The 18696-nt window shown below is 49.0% G+C and overlaps 1 protein-coding gene across 10 annotated transcripts in view; it reads left to right on the top strand.

Moving 5' to 3' along the window:
* The window catches only part of FNIP2 (folliculin interacting protein 2), a 126790-nt gene that overhangs the window by 84746 nt on the left and 23348 nt on the right, over positions 1 to 18696 (top strand). For all 10 annotated transcript variants that reach the window (XM_002694423.6, XM_024977606.2, XM_059876283.1 and 7 more), the window contains 7 exons: positions 2075 to 2204; positions 8412 to 8613; positions 8885 to 8973; positions 11626 to 11772; positions 11888 to 12057; positions 16624 to 17821; positions 18525 to 18681. In XM_002694423.6, coding sequence (XP_002694469.2) covers positions 2075 to 2204; positions 8412 to 8613; positions 8885 to 8973; positions 11626 to 11772; positions 11888 to 12057; positions 16624 to 17821; positions 18525 to 18681 — 2093 coding nt within the window. The remainder of the gene's footprint in view (positions 1 to 2074; positions 2205 to 8411; positions 8614 to 8884; positions 8974 to 11625; positions 11773 to 11887; positions 12058 to 16623; positions 17822 to 18524; positions 18682 to 18696) is intronic.

Genomic DNA, 18696 nt, shown 5'->3' with positions numbered 1-18696 from the left:
CCACACTAATGCATTTCACATCATGATCCAGTAACAAGCATCTTTATATATGACAAACAAAAGTGTCATAAATTAGTGTTAACACTGCCCTCTATTTCCATTCATACTTCTCTTTTAAAATACCGGTTTTGATCTGCTAAATAATTTATAACCCACTAGCAGGTTGCAGCTCTCACGAAACATACTGAGGTGTGCTCCTTTACTGCTCCTGTTTTATGGATGAGAAAGCTGACAGGTTAAGTGAACCACCCACGTGTCCCAGACAGTGAGCCACAGAGCTGGGATTTGAAGGAGGGCCTGGGTCTTACTCCTCCTCTACTGAGCAGAAGAATCTTGCAGCTGTAGGACTTCCAGAGGGTTTCCCAGGTGGTACAGTCGTAAAGAACCTGCCTGCTAATGCAGGAGACGCAGGAGACTTGGGTTTGATTCTTGGGTCAGGAACATCCATGGAGGAGGGCATAGCAACCCACTCCAGTGTTCTTGCCTGGAGAATCCCGTGGACAGAGGAGCCTGATGGGCTACAGTCCATGGGGTCACAGAGAGTCAACACAACTGAGCACACAGCATGAGCATGACTTCCAGAAGACAGTGTCCTTAGCTCATCCCATCCTGCTTTTGTGACAGGGTAGGGACAAGTATTTATAATGCGAGTGCTGCATCTCAATGGTGTCCTCCACCTGCCAAGAAGATGATGTGCTCAGCATAAGACCAGGCACCCTGAGATTTGGAAATAGGGAACGAGGATCTTCTGGATCTTATAGGGGATTTTAAGAACTTGGGAGTGGAGCAGACATGTCTAATTAGGATTTTTTTCATTAAGTAGTATTCTCTTACTTTGAGGAAGAACTCTATCTCCCTTCAAAATTCTCAACAGAATTACCTACTCACTGATACTTGAAATGGGGATTTGAATTTGGAGGTGTAAGTCCAGCCTCAAGGCTGAAACCAGGCCAGCCTCACCTGGCAGCACTTCAGTGCAGAGGTGCCATACGTTCAGCAAACCTGTGTTAATTGTCCGTTGTGTCCCAGGCACATCCTGGATACAAGGGATCCACAGATGAATAAGCTCTACCTTCCCTGTGCATGCGGACTGGATCAGAAGAAGAGCGTCTCATGGATGCTTACAGCACCTCTGCTGTGGACAAGGAAGCCTAGATTGTTAGCTTCGCACCCTTGTGGCTGGGGGTTCTCTGGTCTTGCAGCCGTCAGCTCCATGCAGGGCCACCACGCGCTGCACAGCGCTTGGCACATTGCAGATGCTTGCCGGGCAGCCAGGCAACCCTTGCAGGATTTCAGAACTCACGCTGGGGACTCAGCGTATTTCCATCTGCCTGTGAAAGTAGAAATAAAAACATGATTGCTCACGTGGAGAAGCTGCCTTCCAGTGGTGTCCACGAGCATAGTATACTGCGCTTAGTGAAGTCAGTACCTGTGTCTGAAAACGTCGACTGGCTGCCTGTCACATTCCATCCCCTTCTCTACCTGACCCAGTAACTTGGGGAGGTAAAAGGAGAAAAAGTCTGCCTCCTCCAGCATTCCAACCCCACATGCACATATTCCTCTTTCACAGCAAGGGAGTGGCAGTGGGCCGGGCCTGGGGGCAAATGCTATGCATTTAGGGCTGGGGGTGCAGGAGAGGCAATGCTGTGTGGAGGAACTACCTTTCTGCCTGGATTTCACCTCTAAATAGAGTGAAGAAGCAGTCAAAAGAGGTTAATGTGTGTGAGTCAACGCTGTTTAGGGCATTGGTTACCCGGCAGCAATAGCAATAGTTCTGTGGAACACTGTATCAGAAATCTTCAGTGTGCACTCTGAGTGGATGAGTAATAATTGTTTGCATTTGTAAGTGAGGTCTGGTCATGGATGCAAGGCTCTGTCTGTGGCCCCTGTTCCTTTTGACTTGTTTCCCCTTTTATGGGATATTTTCTCACAGTACAGAAGTCCTAGGGAGGTCTCCCCCTGCTGGGTGTGGCCTGTAGAACCACAACAGTTAGGATCCTGGGCTTGTGCTTTTTGTGTAGGTTCATGCAGGCTCCTTGAGTTCAACTCTCACTTTCCAGTCTTCTTCTTGCAGCCTCCCTGAGCAGCCTTCTGATCACACCGTTCCCGTCTCCAAGCTCCTCCACTTCCTCGTCCAGCAGCTACCAGCGCCGCTGGCTTCGGAGCCAGACCACAAGCTTGGAAAATGGCATCATCCCCAGGAGGTAAGCTGGGTCCCCCTTGCTGCAAGGGGCACCCAGGTGGGCAGCTAGGGGGTGCCCGCAGACACCGCGTTCACCTGCCATCCCTGGGAAGGTGTGGAAGCTTTCCACTCAGCTTCGGCTCAGCCTGGAAGTTTACAAGTTGAGGGTCCAGGAAAGACACTGGGAATATCTGGGTAGATCTGTGTTGATTTAAAGTGAGTACATTCTCTGTTTGTACTGGCTCCCCTCCAGGAGTAGCTTGTGTAAGTGAGAAGGCTGGAATAAATCTTGGCTTATGGTGACATAGTATGGTCTTTGAAAATATATGAACCCAAGAATGGTAACATACACTTTTTTTTTGGGGGGTAAAACTTAAATTGTTAAACAGTCATGAGTTTGATTATGAATAGAGATGGTACCAAGATATCCTTTGCCTTTATTTCAGTTGGTTTCAGATCTAAAGTTTAGTTACATTGCAAAATGTACATTTTTGACTTATGATGATGTTACATCAATAGCTTCCAATCTCTTCTTCATAAAACCCACAACTTAAAAGGGAATGAAGATGGTTGTCCCTATAAAATCCAGACGACAGTCGGTTGACTTAGTAAGTTGAGTTGTGAGTAGCATATATAGGGTTTGTGAGGGAGTGAAGAGTCAGCTGCACAACTGCATTTCAGAAGTTCGTGAAATCGCACAGGTAAATAATGGTATAAAGAAGATAAATGCTTAGAGAGGGTAAAGTGTTTGGAGCTTGGGAGAGAGAGGCAGCATTCTGGAGGTCCTGGGGCTTGGGGAACCTTCATGGAAGTGGTCCTGAAAGAACCAGAGATGGGGGGCTGAGACATGTAGAGGGCGTCAGGCTGCCGGCACCCTCTTCTCCCAAAATTAACATCACGTGTTAATGTTTCTTTTTAAAAAATTATGCTCCAGGCATTTTGAGAACAACCTATAAAATGAGTGTAAGGCTTTTCCATTAAAAGTATTTTACTTTCAGGACTTTCCTGATGGTTCAGCAGTTAAGATTGCTCACTCCCAATGCAAGGGACCTGGGTTCAATCCCTGGTCAGGGAACTAGATCCTACATGCTGCAACTAAGTCTCAGCACAGCCAAATAAATAAATATATTAAAAATATTTTACTTTCAAAATATAATAGGAATAATAGTGATCCATGACTATTAACATAAACTTATAAATTGCAAAAAAAAGTTTGGATGCAGTCATTTTATATAATCAGTAGTAATACTTCATATGATATCTTGACTCATAAGATTTTTCTGGCTCACTTTTCTGCAGATTCATTTGTTTAGGTCATCAGAATTTGTATGTCAGTTGGCATAATTGAAAGCGGTGTTAGCTGCTCCTTTCAAATGCCAAGATGGCAGATAATTTTTGATAATTTTTTTATTTTGGGAAAGCTCATTTTGTTTATTGTAACAGTTACTGGAATTGTATAGATCATAACAACATTGAGATAAACTTTTAATAAACTTTAAAAATATAAATTTTAGTATGTCTAGATAAGATTATTCTTATGGAGAAGTTTTGCTAAAGATGTTATTCTTCACACATATCCATTTTGTATGTCTGAATTCAGTTTTAAATGTAAATTTATACAAGATTATTTTAATGTTTCCTCTGCCAATTCCTGCAACTTATGGAGATCTTACAAGAAATTAGAAGTGTCTTTGTGCATTGCATGTAATTCAGAATGCCTGTTTATGCATTCTATACTATGTTGTCAATTATATGGAAAATTAATTTTCAAATAGGCTTCCTTATTAATAATTTCATCATCTAAAGCTTCATCTAGAAAGTAATGGGTATTTTCTATCCAGTGAAACAAGCTCTACACTTGATTTCTATTTCTGTGCTTGTATTTGCTTGGCAGTGTTGCTGCAGTTTTCAAAATGAGAGATTAAAAACTCTTTGAAGAACTCTAGTAACTCCCTGATGTATTAATACTTTACTGCATTGTCCACTGTAGGCTCTTCTTTGTGATAATTTACTGCGCTGGGGCTCAAGACAAAGAGCTGAGTATTTTTGTAGACCCCACAAGGGCGGGCTCTGATGATAGACAGACAAGCTGCCTCCACTATGTCTCGCCCAAGCCCTTTCCGTCTCCCACAGCCGTGACCTCTGCTGCCACCACCTGGGATCTGCTGGCCCAGGTCCCAGCCTTGCCACCTGGGGCCTCGTGGCACCTGGGTTCTGGCGTGTGGGTATGTGCCTGCCCCCAGGCTGACTGCCCAGCGTCCAAGTTCCCCGTGTGCTCAGCTGCCTGGCATCTGTGTGCGTGCCCGTGTGCATGCATCATCACCCCATCAGACTTCACTTAGAGAGCACAAGTTAAAGGTGACCCAGTTAGGGATCAAGATCGTACCCACTGAATATTACCTCAAGCTTCTTCTGAGAGCAGCCCTGCGAGGGGGCACAGCCTGGGCTGGCCCTGGGCTTGTCCTGTCTGACACCCAGGATGGAAGGGCTGCAGGGACTCAGCACCTATCACTGCCTGTGAAGATCCTTCAGTTACAGGGGTGTCGCCCATCTCCGTTGTGGCAGCACCCTTGTGGGAGTGGGGATTAGTCTCTGACTCTGGACCAGAGAACAGTGGATGCCAGAGATGTGATTGCTTCTGCTCTGAGGGAAAAGTCACAGCAAAGACTTCATTCCAGAGAGAGTTCAGGGTGGCCAGGGAGGATCTTCACAGTCCATAGTGTTGGTTGCTCGTGGACACCCACACCTCGGGGCCCTGCCATCCCACCCGGGGAGCTTTGGTGCCTGGAGACAGGGCAGGCGGAGTCGGGGGCAGTTTACCAGCTGATGCAGAGGTGCTGCCAGAGGGGTGTGGGAGAGAGGCTGCAGAGATTTCCCTGCTTAGTGGGGCTGTTGAAACCCTGAAGAAGCAGCTGTAATGTGCCAGAAAGGCTGCTGACTTGAATTATAAAACGAGTAACCAGAGTTGCTGATGAGATGTTCTTTGACCTATAGAAATGGTGATTTCATATATTCCAGTGTAATCCACAGATTCAGTGTAAGTTCAGATGACGTAAGCAATTAGACTAAGCAGTCCTGAGATCAGCTACGGGTCACTGAGATGTACTTAAATAGTAGAGTTTTGGCTTCATTTAGGTTCTTGAAGTATTCATAACGTATGTAAATGCTGTTCATAAGTGTCAACAAAGTTCTATTTGGTTTCTTTAATAAGAAAAATTCAGTGTGTAGCTTGGCCTTCCCTTGACTTGAAGGCCTGTCAGCTGTGTGATTGCTCCCCACCCCTCCCCTCAGTGCTTCAGCTGGGTGACCCCAGCAGATGGATCAGACGTGGGGCCAGAGCCCTGGGCATTCCCAGTGTCCAAGCAGTGAGCCAGGGCCAGCAGACAGAAGCCCTGGGCTCTAATTGCAGCGTGGTCACTGAAAACCTTTCTGTTCTGAAGCAAGTCAGTTACTCTGCCTCAGTTTCCATGTTTGCAAAATGGACTGTGTATCTCACCTAGTGCCCTGACGGTAAAGCTATGGTAAAGTATTTGTGTGCATAGTTAAATGTTGAAAAACACTTTGAAGCATGCTGTCATGTAGGTTGATCTTAAAAGCATATTTACAGTAATACTCAGCCATAAAAAGAAAGGAATGTGAGTTAGTTGTAGTGAGGTGGATGAACCAAGAGCCTGTTATACAGAGTGAAGCAAGTCAGAAAGAGAAAAACAAATATCATAAATATCATATATTAATGCGTACATATGGAATCTAGAAAAATAGTACTGATGAACCTGTTTATAGGGAAGAAATGGAGATGCAGAGGCAGAGAACAGACTTGTGAGTGTAGTAGGGGAAGGAGCGGGTAGGACAAGCTGGGAAAGCAGCACGTGTGAAATAGCTAGTGGAGAGCTGCTGTGTAATGTGACGCAGGGAGCTTAGCCTTGCGCTCTGTGCTTACCTACAGGGCTGGGATAAAGAGGGAGGGAGTCTCAAGAGGGAGGGGATATGTATATCATTATGACTGATTCGAGTTGTCGTATGGCAGAAACCAACACAACATTGTAAAGCAATTTTCCTCCAATTAAAAAAAAATGATCCCAAGCTTAAAAAAAGTATATTTGTAAATACCACATGGCCTGATTTATTCCCGTTTGCATGGCCAATCCAAGACTACTACAGACTGAAGGAAACTCAGCTGCTTTAGAGTTCAGGGGAGCAAGTGAGAGCCAACACGCTGTTAGAGCTGCGGGTGATTCTCAGAAATTCAGCAGGTGGCACCGTCTGCTGTGCTGACTGGAGTTGGTTACTGTTTTCAGGGTGGAACTAGAGCTGACTCAGACATCTGAAGAGAGCTCGATGGTCACTGCAATTTGATTATTAGAGACCACATTGACCAAGACATGCAGACTGATGTAGGCATTCTTACTTTTGCAAAAAGGAGGGAAGTAGGAGATGACAAAGAAGAAAGGGTTGCAAGAAAGGACTGGTGTAACATAAGCTCAGAATTTCCTCTACAGAATACAAATAAACTGGTGCAGAGAATCAAAGTTATTGGACAGGTACTGTGGGAAAAAAGAGGGAGCATTGTATGAAATTAAGTAAAATCGTAAGAGCGCCTCAACAGTTTCTTTCTGCCAAGCAAATAATTAGGATCTAGGGGTTTCTCAGAGAAAGCAGTTGCTGGTTTATTTCAATGCCTAACATTTACAAGAGCACTGGGAGACCGTGTCCTTCCCCTGGCGTGTCTGTGAGTGAAGTCTTTTACTGATATATCAGCCACATCAGTGACATGGTCCTCTGAGGTCTGAACACGATGCCTGTCTCCTTTCCTTTTTTATCTCATTTTAAAAGAGATAGCTTTCTTGACCATAAAACTTCTGATGTGTGTATGTTTTTAAAATGTGGGTATGTTCGAAATCTCCTGTGAGTAGAGCACTAAATAACAAGTTAAAGACCGGGAATGAGGCTGCCTGCCTTGAGTTCTGCCAGCAGATGTGGCCATCGGGGTGTAGTTTGTAGTAAGGGACGTGAAGGAGGCAGCGTCCTCCTGTGCTTAGCAACAGACGAAGCTGAACACTAGGGTCAATGAGAAAGATTTACTGCAAAACCTACCTTGTGCCATGCTAGGCTCTTTCATTTGCAGTGTGATGTCACTTGCTTCGGGACTTCCTAAAGGTGGCGCTAGTGGTAAAGAACCCGCCTGCCAGTGCAGGAGACATAGATGTGGGTTCTATCCCTGGGTCAGGAAGATCCCCTGGAGCAGGAAGATCCCCTGGAGCAGCGCATGGCTACCCACTGCAGTATTCTCACCTGGAGAATCCCATGGACAGAGGAGCCTGGTGGGCTACAGTCCATAGCTTCGCAAAGAGTTGTACATAACTGAAGCAACTCAGCATGAATGCACATCCTTTGCTTTGGTGTTTTTTTTTTAATAGAAAAAAAAAAAACAAAATAATTTTAAAAATCTTTCACTCTTGCTGTTAGCAGCTACATGGTCATATGCTGGTTTTTCAGAATAAAGGAGAGACCTGGATTGGCTGTATTTGTGAGGTTCATCACTTACAACAAATTGAATATGTATTCAGTTTGTTGGCTTCGTGCTTCTCTCATCCTAGAAGCAGAGTCTTTGCACAGAACGTTAAGTTGGTCCAGGTGCTGACTATAGTAGAAAAGAGGGGGCTCTTTCTTCTTGGAGGGTTTCCCGGAGAATGTTCAAGGTCACGTGGCTTAGTCTCAGCATTTAGAGGAGTAACTTCATCTAATAGTTTTAGTAACCTTGGGAAGGCAAGCCTTGGCTGCTAGTAAATGTCCAAACGCGATGTCCTGGTCACACAGTGGACTGCAGCAGACCTTCCCTTTCAGAGAGTCTTATCTACTGGCATCTATTAGCTAAAACTGAGAGCCTGTGTTTTGAGCCAACAGATGTTTCACACCCCTTCCAAAATACCACCAGTCTGATGTAACACAGTTCAAGGGAAAAGGACTAAGTGTCTAATAAGAGGGCACTTAAAATTACTTTCAGTTCTCACTGAAGTTTCTTTTCATGTTAGGATAACACTGAGTATCAAGTAGAGGTTTTCATTTTCACAATAGAATCTTATGGAGGAGGACGGCTTAGCAGGGGATGTGCTCTGAGTGAGGACCACATGCCCTGGTAGGCTGTCAGGGTGTCACCCTGGCTTCATGGCTCATTTTCACTGTGGTCCACTGACGGCAGGGCGACCCCTCAAACCCCTTCTCCTTCCAGGTCAATGGATGAGACGTTCAGCTTGGCCGAAGAAACCTGCAGTTCCAACCCGGCCATAGTCCGGAGGAAGAAGATTGCCATAAGCATCATCTTTTCACTGTGCGAGAAGGAAGAGGCACAGAGGAATTTCCAGGACTTCTTTTTTTCTCATTTCCCCCTGTTTGAATCTCACATGAACAGGCTGAAGAGTGCCATTGAAAAGGTACTGAAAGTACAGTACGTGGCCCCACAGGGCTGTAAGGGCGGCGGGCTCTCTCTACTGGATCGCTTTCCCGGGGCACGTGGATTGGCGGCAGCAGTGGTAGACAGATCCATAGGCACACTGATGCCAGTCAGCAGGTGCTCACTGCTTTGGGAAAGGGAATTACTGCCTCCCATGTGGGCTGTAACCTTGTCTCATGAATAAAGCCTGGTAGATGATTGTGAAGGAGTGTCATCTCAGCATAAAGTGGCTTCTTTTCTCTCCACCGAAGGCCATGATTTCCTGCAGGAAGATAGCAGAGTCGAGTCTCCGTGTCCAGTTCTATGTCAGCCGTCTAATGGAAGCTCTGGGGGAGTTCAGGTAAGTTGACAACATTTGGCAAACCCAGCAAGGGACATTGTGGAGCAGCAACCTTGAACCTCCACATACGTGGAGACCATGACTCGGAATTCAGAGTTGGGGGCAAATTCCAACTAGGGGGCTGGCAGTTATTGGTTATTTTAGCCGCCCCTTCCTTGGAAGCTAAGGCCCAAAGGAGCAAAAAGTTTAAGTCACCAGCACCAAGTTATCCTCATGACTGCCTGAAGGACAGTCTTTGATCTGATTGTCTCTACCAGAATGAATGGAGAAAATTGATGTTCATATGTCTTGTGTCATCTCACAAAAACCCTCAGAGTAAGCACTCTTGGCCCATTTTACAGATGCAGAAACTTGAAGCCCAGGTGTTCTTCCAGAGCGCAGGTGGGGAGAGTGTGTGTCAGGGACATCACACTCCAGTTTGTCAGGACCGTCCTGTGCACACCTGGTGTCCTCCCTGTGAGGGTCCTCCTCGGGACATAAATCACATGGTCACCCTAGTGTATCTTTACTCTGAGTTCCTGATTGATGACCTTTGTATCCTGGAGACCAGTTTTCTAGAGGTCCTGCCCCTTGTGTCAGGCAGAAAGGTGGTCTGCTCTGAGGGCAGGTGGGATTCACGATCACCAGGCTGAGCAGGGTTGTTGCAGCACTCCTTAGAGCCCGCTTCTTGGGCGGGGAGTGGAAGTCCCCTCTGAAACAGTCACGAGCTAATGAATGAATCTAACTGTTCCTCTCTAGCTGCATAACAAAAATGTTTACAATTCTTAGAACATTAGAAGGTTTTTGTGATGATTAAGGTAAAGGCTGGTGAACTCAGATGCTGCTTGAAGCAAAGTCTCCATCCAGTCTTTGCTGAGCCCTGAGTTATGTGTAAAGTACTCCAGTAACACATGACTCATTATCTGGGGTTGCTCAGACTAAGTCAGATGTTTAAGGAATATGTGCAGCTGTGTATTTCGGTGGCAGTGTGGTGACTAGTGAACCTCCTGCAGTGTAGGCGCCCTGGGGCTGCTGTGGCAGACTCCAGGCTGGCTTGTGCTAGAGCGTCTGCACACTTGTTTAACGAGAGGTCCAGATCTTAAAGTGCAGGATCAGAGGCCTCACTGTGGATGTATGGGTCTTGTTCTTACTTTAGCAAACCGCTGCTCAGAAACGATGACAGTATGGTGTGTTAGTGCTTGGAGGCCTTGGTTTCAGTAAGTGAACCCCAGGTCCATGTGGCTGTAACTTGTCCCTCCTGCCTGCTCAGAGATGCTCTGCTTTGTGCCAAGGCAGGATCCTGTGTGTCCCAGCTCCTTGATGCACATGACCCCAAACTGAGGTCAGAATATGCCTCGTGTATATTCACCAGGGAGAGGGGATGTGTCCTAACCTCAGAGGCAGAAAGGTGGTCTGCTCTGGGGGGCACGTGGGATTCATGGTCAACAGGCTGAGCAGGGCTGTTGCAGTGCTTCTTAAAGCCAGTTTCTCAGTGGGGAATGGAAGCCTAGGCTAAGTCAGTGTGCTCCCTGGAAAGACCCCTGTGAGCCACATGGGCTGGAGCAGAGCCCACGGCACCAGGCGTCCTCATTGGAGTGTATGTCTGCTGCGAGGAACCTAGCCCCGCTACACCTCGGTTTCTTAATCTGTAAAACGATATGACTAGACTAATCAGTTTCCTAACAGCATACTGTCCTAAGAATTTGATTCTGTTAGTCCGTGTAACAATCTAGTAAATAATATAGTGAAGAAGAGACATTTATGTAGCTTTTTCATGTGAAGTGAATAAAGTGCTTTGGTTCAGAGAAGGAAGGTGCTGACGAGAAATTGGGACAGTTGAGTTGCCTCTGGTCACATTTTCAGTCTAACATATTTGATTTTTCTTCCTTATATTTTTTTCCTGTAAAAATTGCCCTAGATTCTGACACAAGGCATCTTAAAGGATATCTTACATCAGTGTTCAGTATACGTTTCCTGAAAAGGGGTCTCTGCTGCAGCTGCTCAGCTCTTCCGTTGTGCAAATGTACCGAAAGATAATAGGGAAATGATGCACATGGCCGTGTGCCAATAAAGCCTTATTTATAATAAAGGTCAGATTTGACCTGTACATTGTGTCCTTGTTTACCAACCCCTGTTTCATATTACTTTATTTGTAGTTTTCTGTTTAAAACATTTTATTATTGGAGTATAATTGCCTTACAAAGTTGTGTTAGTTTCAGCTGTACAACAGCGTGATTCAGCCATTAGTATGCGTATATGTCCCCTCCTTCTTGAGCTCCCCTCCCGCACCCCAATCCCACCCCTCTAGGTCATCGCAGAGCCCCGAGCTGAGCTCCCTGTGCTATACAGCAGCTTCCCACTAGCTGTCTGTTTTACAGACGGTAATGTATATATGACAGTGCTACTTTCCCAGTTCACCCCCAATCTCCTTCCCACACTGTGTCCACAAGTCAGTTCTCTTTGTCTGTGTCTCTATTCCTGCCCTGCACCTGACCCCTGTGTTATATTCTGCTTTGAATGCCTTAGGGGCTCCATAGATCCAGATGACTGTTTTCTTCTGGGTTCCTTTATGCAAAGGTCATCCACCACGACACCTGTAACAGTTCCCTGCTCCCCTTCTCTTCTGTAGAGGGACGACCTGTGACAGTTCCCTGCTCCCCTTCTTTTCTGTAGAGGGACGATCTGGAGCCTGTACTCCGTGCCCAGGATCGCCGAGCCCGTATGGCTGGCCATGATGTCCAGCACCCTGGAGAGGACCCAGCTGTGCCAGCGCTTCCTCAAGGAGTTTACACTCCTGATAGAGCAGATCAACAAGAACCAGTAAGGACGGCCCACTGGGGCCTTGCACGGCAGTTCCTCGCCCGTGTACGTGCTGTGGGTGACTGCCTCTTCCTGCGTTGACTCACTTGGTTATGTTTTCTCCCGTTTCTCCAAGGTTTTTTGCTGCCCTGCTGACTGCAGTCCTAACCTACCACCTGGCCTGGGTACCCACTGTCATGCCCGTTGATCACCCACCCATCAAAGCCTTCTCCGAGAAACGCACCTCTCAGCTGGTCAACATGCTGGCCAAGACACACCCATACAATCCTCTCTGGGCACAGCTCGGTCAGTACCTGATGTGACCATTCAGAGGCCGCGTGGGGTGGAACTGAAGAAACAGCAACGTTTTCGGTTGATATTAGCCATCCTACCCAGTGATTCCCAGGTGTCACTGGGCTGGCAGGGAACAGGAGACTGGCCCACAGATTCTTCCTGTAAAGCAGGACCCTCACCCCACCAGAGCCTCATTCTGGTCTTCAAAGCCATGCAGGCCCTCTGGGTCCTCCCACATGGCAGCCACGGCTCCTCCTCTGGTGGGCTTCCTTAATGTTGGCACCACTGACACTTGGACCAGAAAATTTTTTGTTGGTTGTGGGGAGAGGGGCTGTCCGTGCCTGGTCAGACTTTTTTTTTTTTTTTTGGTAATATTTATTTGGCTGTGCCAGGTCTTAGTTGTAGTGTGTGGAATCTAGTTCCCTAACCAGAGATGGAACCCAGGCCCCCTGCATTGGGAGCACAGAGTTTTAGCCACTGGACCACCAGAGAAATCCCTGGTCGGATGTTTAGCAGCATCACTGGCCTCTGTTCACCAGCTGCCAGTGAAAACTCCTCTTCCAAAGTTGTGATGGTGAAAAATGTCACCAGACATTGCTGAGTGTCCCATAGTGGGCAGGACACCCCCTGGTTGAGGCCCACTGCCCTAGAGAGGGTGGACTGGATAGGAGGAAAGTCAGAAAAAAGAAAGTAAGCACACGCTGTGATTCCATTACCTTTTAAGTTTGAGCTGAGGGCAGAGACCTTGTCTTTCTGTCCACCGCCCCCTGGGCTACTTCTCTGAGCTTCGCGCTCAGGCCTGGCACAGGGACCTGGCATGCCACGTGGTGGCTGGCGGAGCATGGGCTTGTGAGACCAGGGCTCAGGGTGGGAGAGGTGGGTGCCAGAGCCTCTCACCAGCAGAGCCTGCAGTGACCAGTCAGGGTTGCATACCTGCTCTGTCCCACGACCCCGTCCGTCGGCTGGACCCAGGGCTGGGATGCCAGGCAGCTCACTCTTGGGACTCCTGCTGCCTGTGGAGGAGGCAGGTTATATTGAGAATGTCCTGAGCACTCCTTTGGTGGGGTGGGCAGAAGCCAGCCCAGAGAGAGAGAGTGTGCAGTGTGGAGGGTGAGGGCCAGGGCCAGACGGCTGGACTAAAACCCTGCCTCCTGGGCAAGCAGCCTAACCTCCGTGCCTCTACTTCTCCGTCTGTGCTATGGGATGTTATGACTCACGGCTGCTGTGGGAACTCCACTGCTTATCTGTAAGTGGCCTTATTGTCCATTCTGCTGCTGCAGCTGTTAACATAGCAGGGGCCCCAGGAGATAGAGGAGTGAGTAGAGGGGGTTTTCAAGGAAGACACACTTGTTGTTCAGTCACTAAGTCATGTCTGACTCTTTGTGACCCCATGGACTGCACACCAGACTTCCCCTGTCCTTCACTATCTCCTGGAGTTTGCTGATTCACGTCAGTTGAATCGGTGATGCCATCCAACCATCTCATCCTCTGTCATCCCCTTCTCTTGCCCTCAATCTTTCTCAGCATCAGAGTCTTTTCTAGTGAGCTGGCTCTTTGCATCAGGTGGCCAAAGTATTGGAGCTTCAGCTTCAGCATCAGTCCTTCCAATGAATAGTCAGGGTTGATTTCCTTTAGGATGGACTGCTTTGATCTCTTTGCAGTCTAAAGGACTCTCAAGTCTTCTCTAGCACCACAGCTCAAAAGCGTCAGTTCTTCGGTGCACAGTTAGAAGAGCAGCATTTTCCAGAAAAGAATTGCAGACAGGGGACAGGCACAGCAGGCTTGGGAAAGAGCATATTCTAATAGTAATGAAATGAAAGCTGTCACTGTGAGCCACACTCTATTTCAGGTGCTTTCTGCACATACTAATTAATTAGAGTCTCATTCTCAATCTGTTGCTGCATCCTCACTATATTACAGATAATAAAGCTGTCTTTCTCTGTGCCCTGGGTCACGAAGTGTGTGAGGAGGAAGGAGGGTGTGTTTCCCACATTAGGGGGATCCTAGGTGCAGATGAGTTAACTGAAGGATTTACGGGTGTCCTGAAGGGGTTTGCTACAGCCCATCAGCACAGAGGAAGGAGCCGGGAGCCCAACTCCTGGGTCGTTGGGTTCTTCCCAGGGAGGGCCAGGCACTGCCGTTCTGGTTGTGGACAACAGGCTTGAAGAAAAACTTATTCAGCAGTGACAGAAGGGGGCCAGATGTTTAGAAAACATGGTGTTTCTTGGTGCCCAGTCACCTATTTTAAAGGAACATGAATTGAGCGGTATACATTTAACTAGAAAAGTATATTTCTACTTAGCTGTGCTTGCCATGTGAAGTTTAACTAATTGATATCAGTTCCATGTGTTTGGTATAACTAGGCAGAGTCCCTTCCTCTGGGCCCAAAATCCTCTTTCAAAGGAGAGCATATGTTCTCAGAAGTACCCCCCAGCATCCCAACAATCCAGCAGGGCCTGCTGTGGACACACTGAGGACGGGGTGCAGCCTGGGGTACAGTCACAGGGGAGAGCTTTATGAAGCCAAGGGTTAAGTGATGGTTGGGTTTCCAGTATTACAGAACACTGAGGACTGTAATATTTTGACAGGGAGACACTTATTTCCAATGATTGTTATTATTATTTTTATTATTAAACATTCACCAAGTCACAGCAAACAGGAACATATAAATGCCCAGGAATATGCCTGGTGCTAATGCACTTGTAATCACAGTTCCTCAGTCAAAGAGAAGGTCTGTCTTGAATGATTTCAAGGCCCGTTTGAGAGTTTGCCGGGACGGGCCCTACTGCCACCTAGCTCCGCCCGTGTTCCCGCTCATCTTCTTGATGAATACTGGGGCCGAGTTAACAGTAGTGTCGTGTGAATCCCTGACACGGCCGTGACACTCCCCAGCCACAGCAGACGTGATCACAGGAAGTAGCAGTAACATGCTCTTAATCAAGAAAGTTTTCTCAAACAAAAGTGCTTGTCCGGAGAGCAGCTACAGTTCTAAGTTATTTTCAATTCTTGCATGGTTTCTCAGTCAGGTGCAAAGCTTCCGAGGTAAAGTTCTACTAGTTTGTAACTTAGTCCTTTTATAGAGGGGATCGTGTGGCTACACTTCTGCCTTGCCCGTTACCTGTTCTCGGAGTCTAATTCTGGGAATCCTCTCAAGAAGAGAGGACCCACCTCTGATGGGTCCTATCACTTTCTGCTCAGTCTTAACCTTATGGCACCCCACTCCAGTACTCTTGCCTGGAAAATCCCACGGACAGAGGAGCCTGGTAGGCTACAGTCCATGGGGTCGCAAAGAGTCGGACACGACTGAGCAACTTCACAAGAATTGTCTCCCCCCTCGCCCTCTAGATGGAGTCCAGATTCCTGAGTTCTTACCTGTAGCTGTCACCATGTGTCTCCTCTCCTTTACTTAGGGTCGTTCCACATTTTGATTTATACCAGCATTCTGATTATTCCCAAAGTGGTTTCTGATTCAGGGTTGCTCCTGCAGAGATGTAAGGGAGATAAATCTACGTGAAACACTCAGCACTGTGCCTGCAGTCAGGAAGTGTTGGCTTTTTGTTGTAATTGTCAATATTATTATCAAAGTACCAGAGATACACCTTACCAAGGGTAGTACTCAGATTTTATGAAATGCAGTAATTTTAATAGTCAGGCACTGGACAGATACCTGTGATGAGAAGCCTGTGCTGCTGGTTCTCAAAGGTTTGCCTTTCTTCTACCTTTAGCCAGTTTTTAATCAGCATGTCAGGATATAACTTATGGCACGTTTTTCTCCAGTAGAATTTGCATATGACCCAAGAGTAAAAAATCAGATTCATTATTCATGCCCAAGTGATTTTTTTTCTTGTTAATCAAATTGATTCCACTTGATGCTCCTGTGTATTGAGCAAACCATTTCATTAAGTATTTTGAATTGATTCACTGCACTTCTGCTCAGAGATCCCAGAATTTGGATGTAACCCCAAGGCTTATTGTCCTCGGATTCTTCTAGAAAAGATCTCATCATTCTAGTTTCCAAAATAAATGATTTGGTTTGGTCACAAATAAGGGCTCTGGCTTTAGCCGTCCCTGGGGAGAAGGGAGCCAGCTGGCCCACTGACCTGCATGGTGAGACCCAGCCCGCAAACGGGGGCTGTGTGCATGGCACTGCACGCAGCCCTGGACCCAGTGTACACGCTGGTGCTACACCCACAGTACACACCCATGCTGCACCCAACATACGCCGGCACTGCACCCAGCACACTCCCATGCTGCGCCTTGCACACACCTGCACTGAACCCAGTGTACACACTGGTGCTGTACCCAGCATATCCCTGCACTGCACCCAGCATACACCACACTGCCCATGAGCACCCAGAGCAGGGCTGCTCCTGACCGGCCTTCCCAGGCAGACTTTCCACCCTAGAGGGAAACGAAAAGATGGTCATTCTAGGAGTTAATGACTCCTGTGTGTGTGCCTCGGGTGTGTGCAGTGAGTCTGGTCTGGGAACACGGCATCCGTGTTTCTCCTGTTCAGGCTGACACAGCCTTGAAGCGCTCACCCAGGTGACTGTGTCTTTGTGTCCACTTGGCCTCTAGGCGACCTTTACGGAGCTATCGGCTCTCCAGTGCGGCTGACGCGCACGGTGGTGCTGGGGAAGCAGAAGGATTTGGTGCAGCGCATACTGTACGTGCTGACCTACTTCGTGCGGTGCTCAGAGTTGCAGGAGAACCAGCTGATGTGGAGTGGGGGCCCCGCGCAAGGCGAGCAGATACTGCACGGGAGCAGCATCACCACCGCCCTGGAGAGGGGGGAGGTGGAGGAGTCTGAGTACGTGGTGGTCACGGTGAGGAGTGAGCCTGCCCTCCTGCCGCCCACCCTGCCCGTGACCACAGCCGAGGGGTTGGCTGGGGTCCCGGTAGATGCTGACCCCAGAGACCTGTGTCCCCAACTTGATGGAGAAGGAGGCGGGGCTCTGGAGAAGAGCCTGACAGCCCACGGCGCGTGGAGACCTCAGGGCGTATCATGCGGGGAAGAGGAGAGTAAGGAGCCCCCTCGAGGCGGCTCTGCGAGGCTCCCCAGCGGTGCAGGTGTAGGCGCCGGGCTGAAGATGAGCCCTCCAGCCATCGGGGCGGAGCCAGGAGGGGAGATGCCCAAAAGGCTGCCAGACCGGTCGGCAGCCAGGCCATGCCCTGATGGACGTCTCCGGGACAGGCCGCCCTGGGAAAAGGTCACCTTCCACATTGGGAGCTCCGTGTCTCCGGAGTCGGACTTTGAAAGTCGCACCAAAGCAATGGAGGAGCGGCTACAGGCCTGCAGGTGTGCGGAGCCAGAGCCGGCACAGGGACCCCTGGCCGGGCCTGGGGCGGCTGCTGACCCAGCCCAGGAGGGCCAGGACCAGTGCACTCTGATGTGCTCCCGGTCCCCTGGGGTATCTGGGGTGGGCAGAGATGTCAGGACCGAGGCTGCCGTGGAGGTTGCTGGGGCTCTGGGCGCACCTGCCACCCCATGCGCACCTGCCAGCCCTGCAGGTGCACCAGCAAGGCCGGGGGGTCAAAGGGGCAAGGACGCAGACGCGCTCGTGACGAGCGGGTGCACCACTCCTGTGCCCAGTGGCGATGCCGGCTTCAGGGTGGAAGGTGGCCTCCCCCGGAACGAGAGCTCAGACAGTGCCCTCGGAGACAGTGATGACGACACATGTGCAGCAGCCTCGCCGGACCTGGGTCCTGGAAGTGATCCTGATGCGGACCATGACCAGAGCGAAGGGTCACTGGAGGTGGAGCTGCCGCTGCCCAGGTAAGGCCGGCGGAAGGTAGAGTGAACCGGGTCAGATGCTGCCTCTCCGGCCACTGAGGGATGCGGTGGTGGTGGGGAGCAAGGCATGTCATCTCTCGCCATCCTCAAGGAAGATCTGTGGCCATGGACACCCAGCCTTGGAGGGCAGAGGGTGGATGTGGTGGTGGGTTACACCCCCAAGCAGCTTTTCCCCTGCCTGTCTGATAGGACAGCTTCAGGTGGTCGGGAAACAGCACCTCTTCCTAAGGCAGCATCAGCAGATGACCTGGTCTGTAAAGCAGTAACTAGAGGTTTGTCCCTTCTCTGTCCTGGCACCCCCTATGCAGGTGTGTGAGTTCCTGGATCCAGACTTTGCCAATGACACCGCCCCCCTCCCCCCCGCGCCCCGCACCCCACACACACACATGGAGTTTTTCTTCTCTCCCGACCCAGTGCCTGGAGGATGAGGTCTGTGAGGCACAAGAACAGACTCACAACCAGCCACCAGAATATCTGATTTTTCCTGCTCTTCCTCTTTAGGAAATTTCCTTTTCCCTTTAGCTCCCTTCCCTTCCCGCGCCAGTGACCTGCTTCCCAGAGGACTCCTTATGTGGCCGTCCCTGGATCTGTTTCTCTCACCTGGGTCCCTGGGGCTTTGTTCCCACTGCAGTGCAAAAAGGGAGCATGTGTGCATTGTGTGTGCTGATGGCTGGTCTTGTTTTAGGTCTCAGAGCATCAGCAACCCCAATGTGAGAAACTTCGGCCGCTCCCTCCTGGCAGGGTACTGCCCCACGTACATGCCAGACTTGGTGCTTCACGGGACCAGCAGCGACGAGAAGCTGAAGCAGTGCCTAGCAGCCGACCTGGTTCACACGGTCCAGGTGAGTGATCCCAGC

This window comes from Bos taurus, chromosome 17, assembly GCF_002263795.3.
Source record: "Bos taurus isolate L1 Dominette 01449 registration number 42190680 breed Hereford chromosome 17, ARS-UCD2.0, whole genome shotgun sequence".
Classification (NCBI taxonomy): Eukaryota; Metazoa; Chordata; class Mammalia; order Artiodactyla; family Bovidae; genus Bos; species Bos taurus.
The sequence above is the reverse complement of the archived record's forward strand: the minus strand, read 5'-3'. Positions and strand labels throughout refer to the sequence as shown.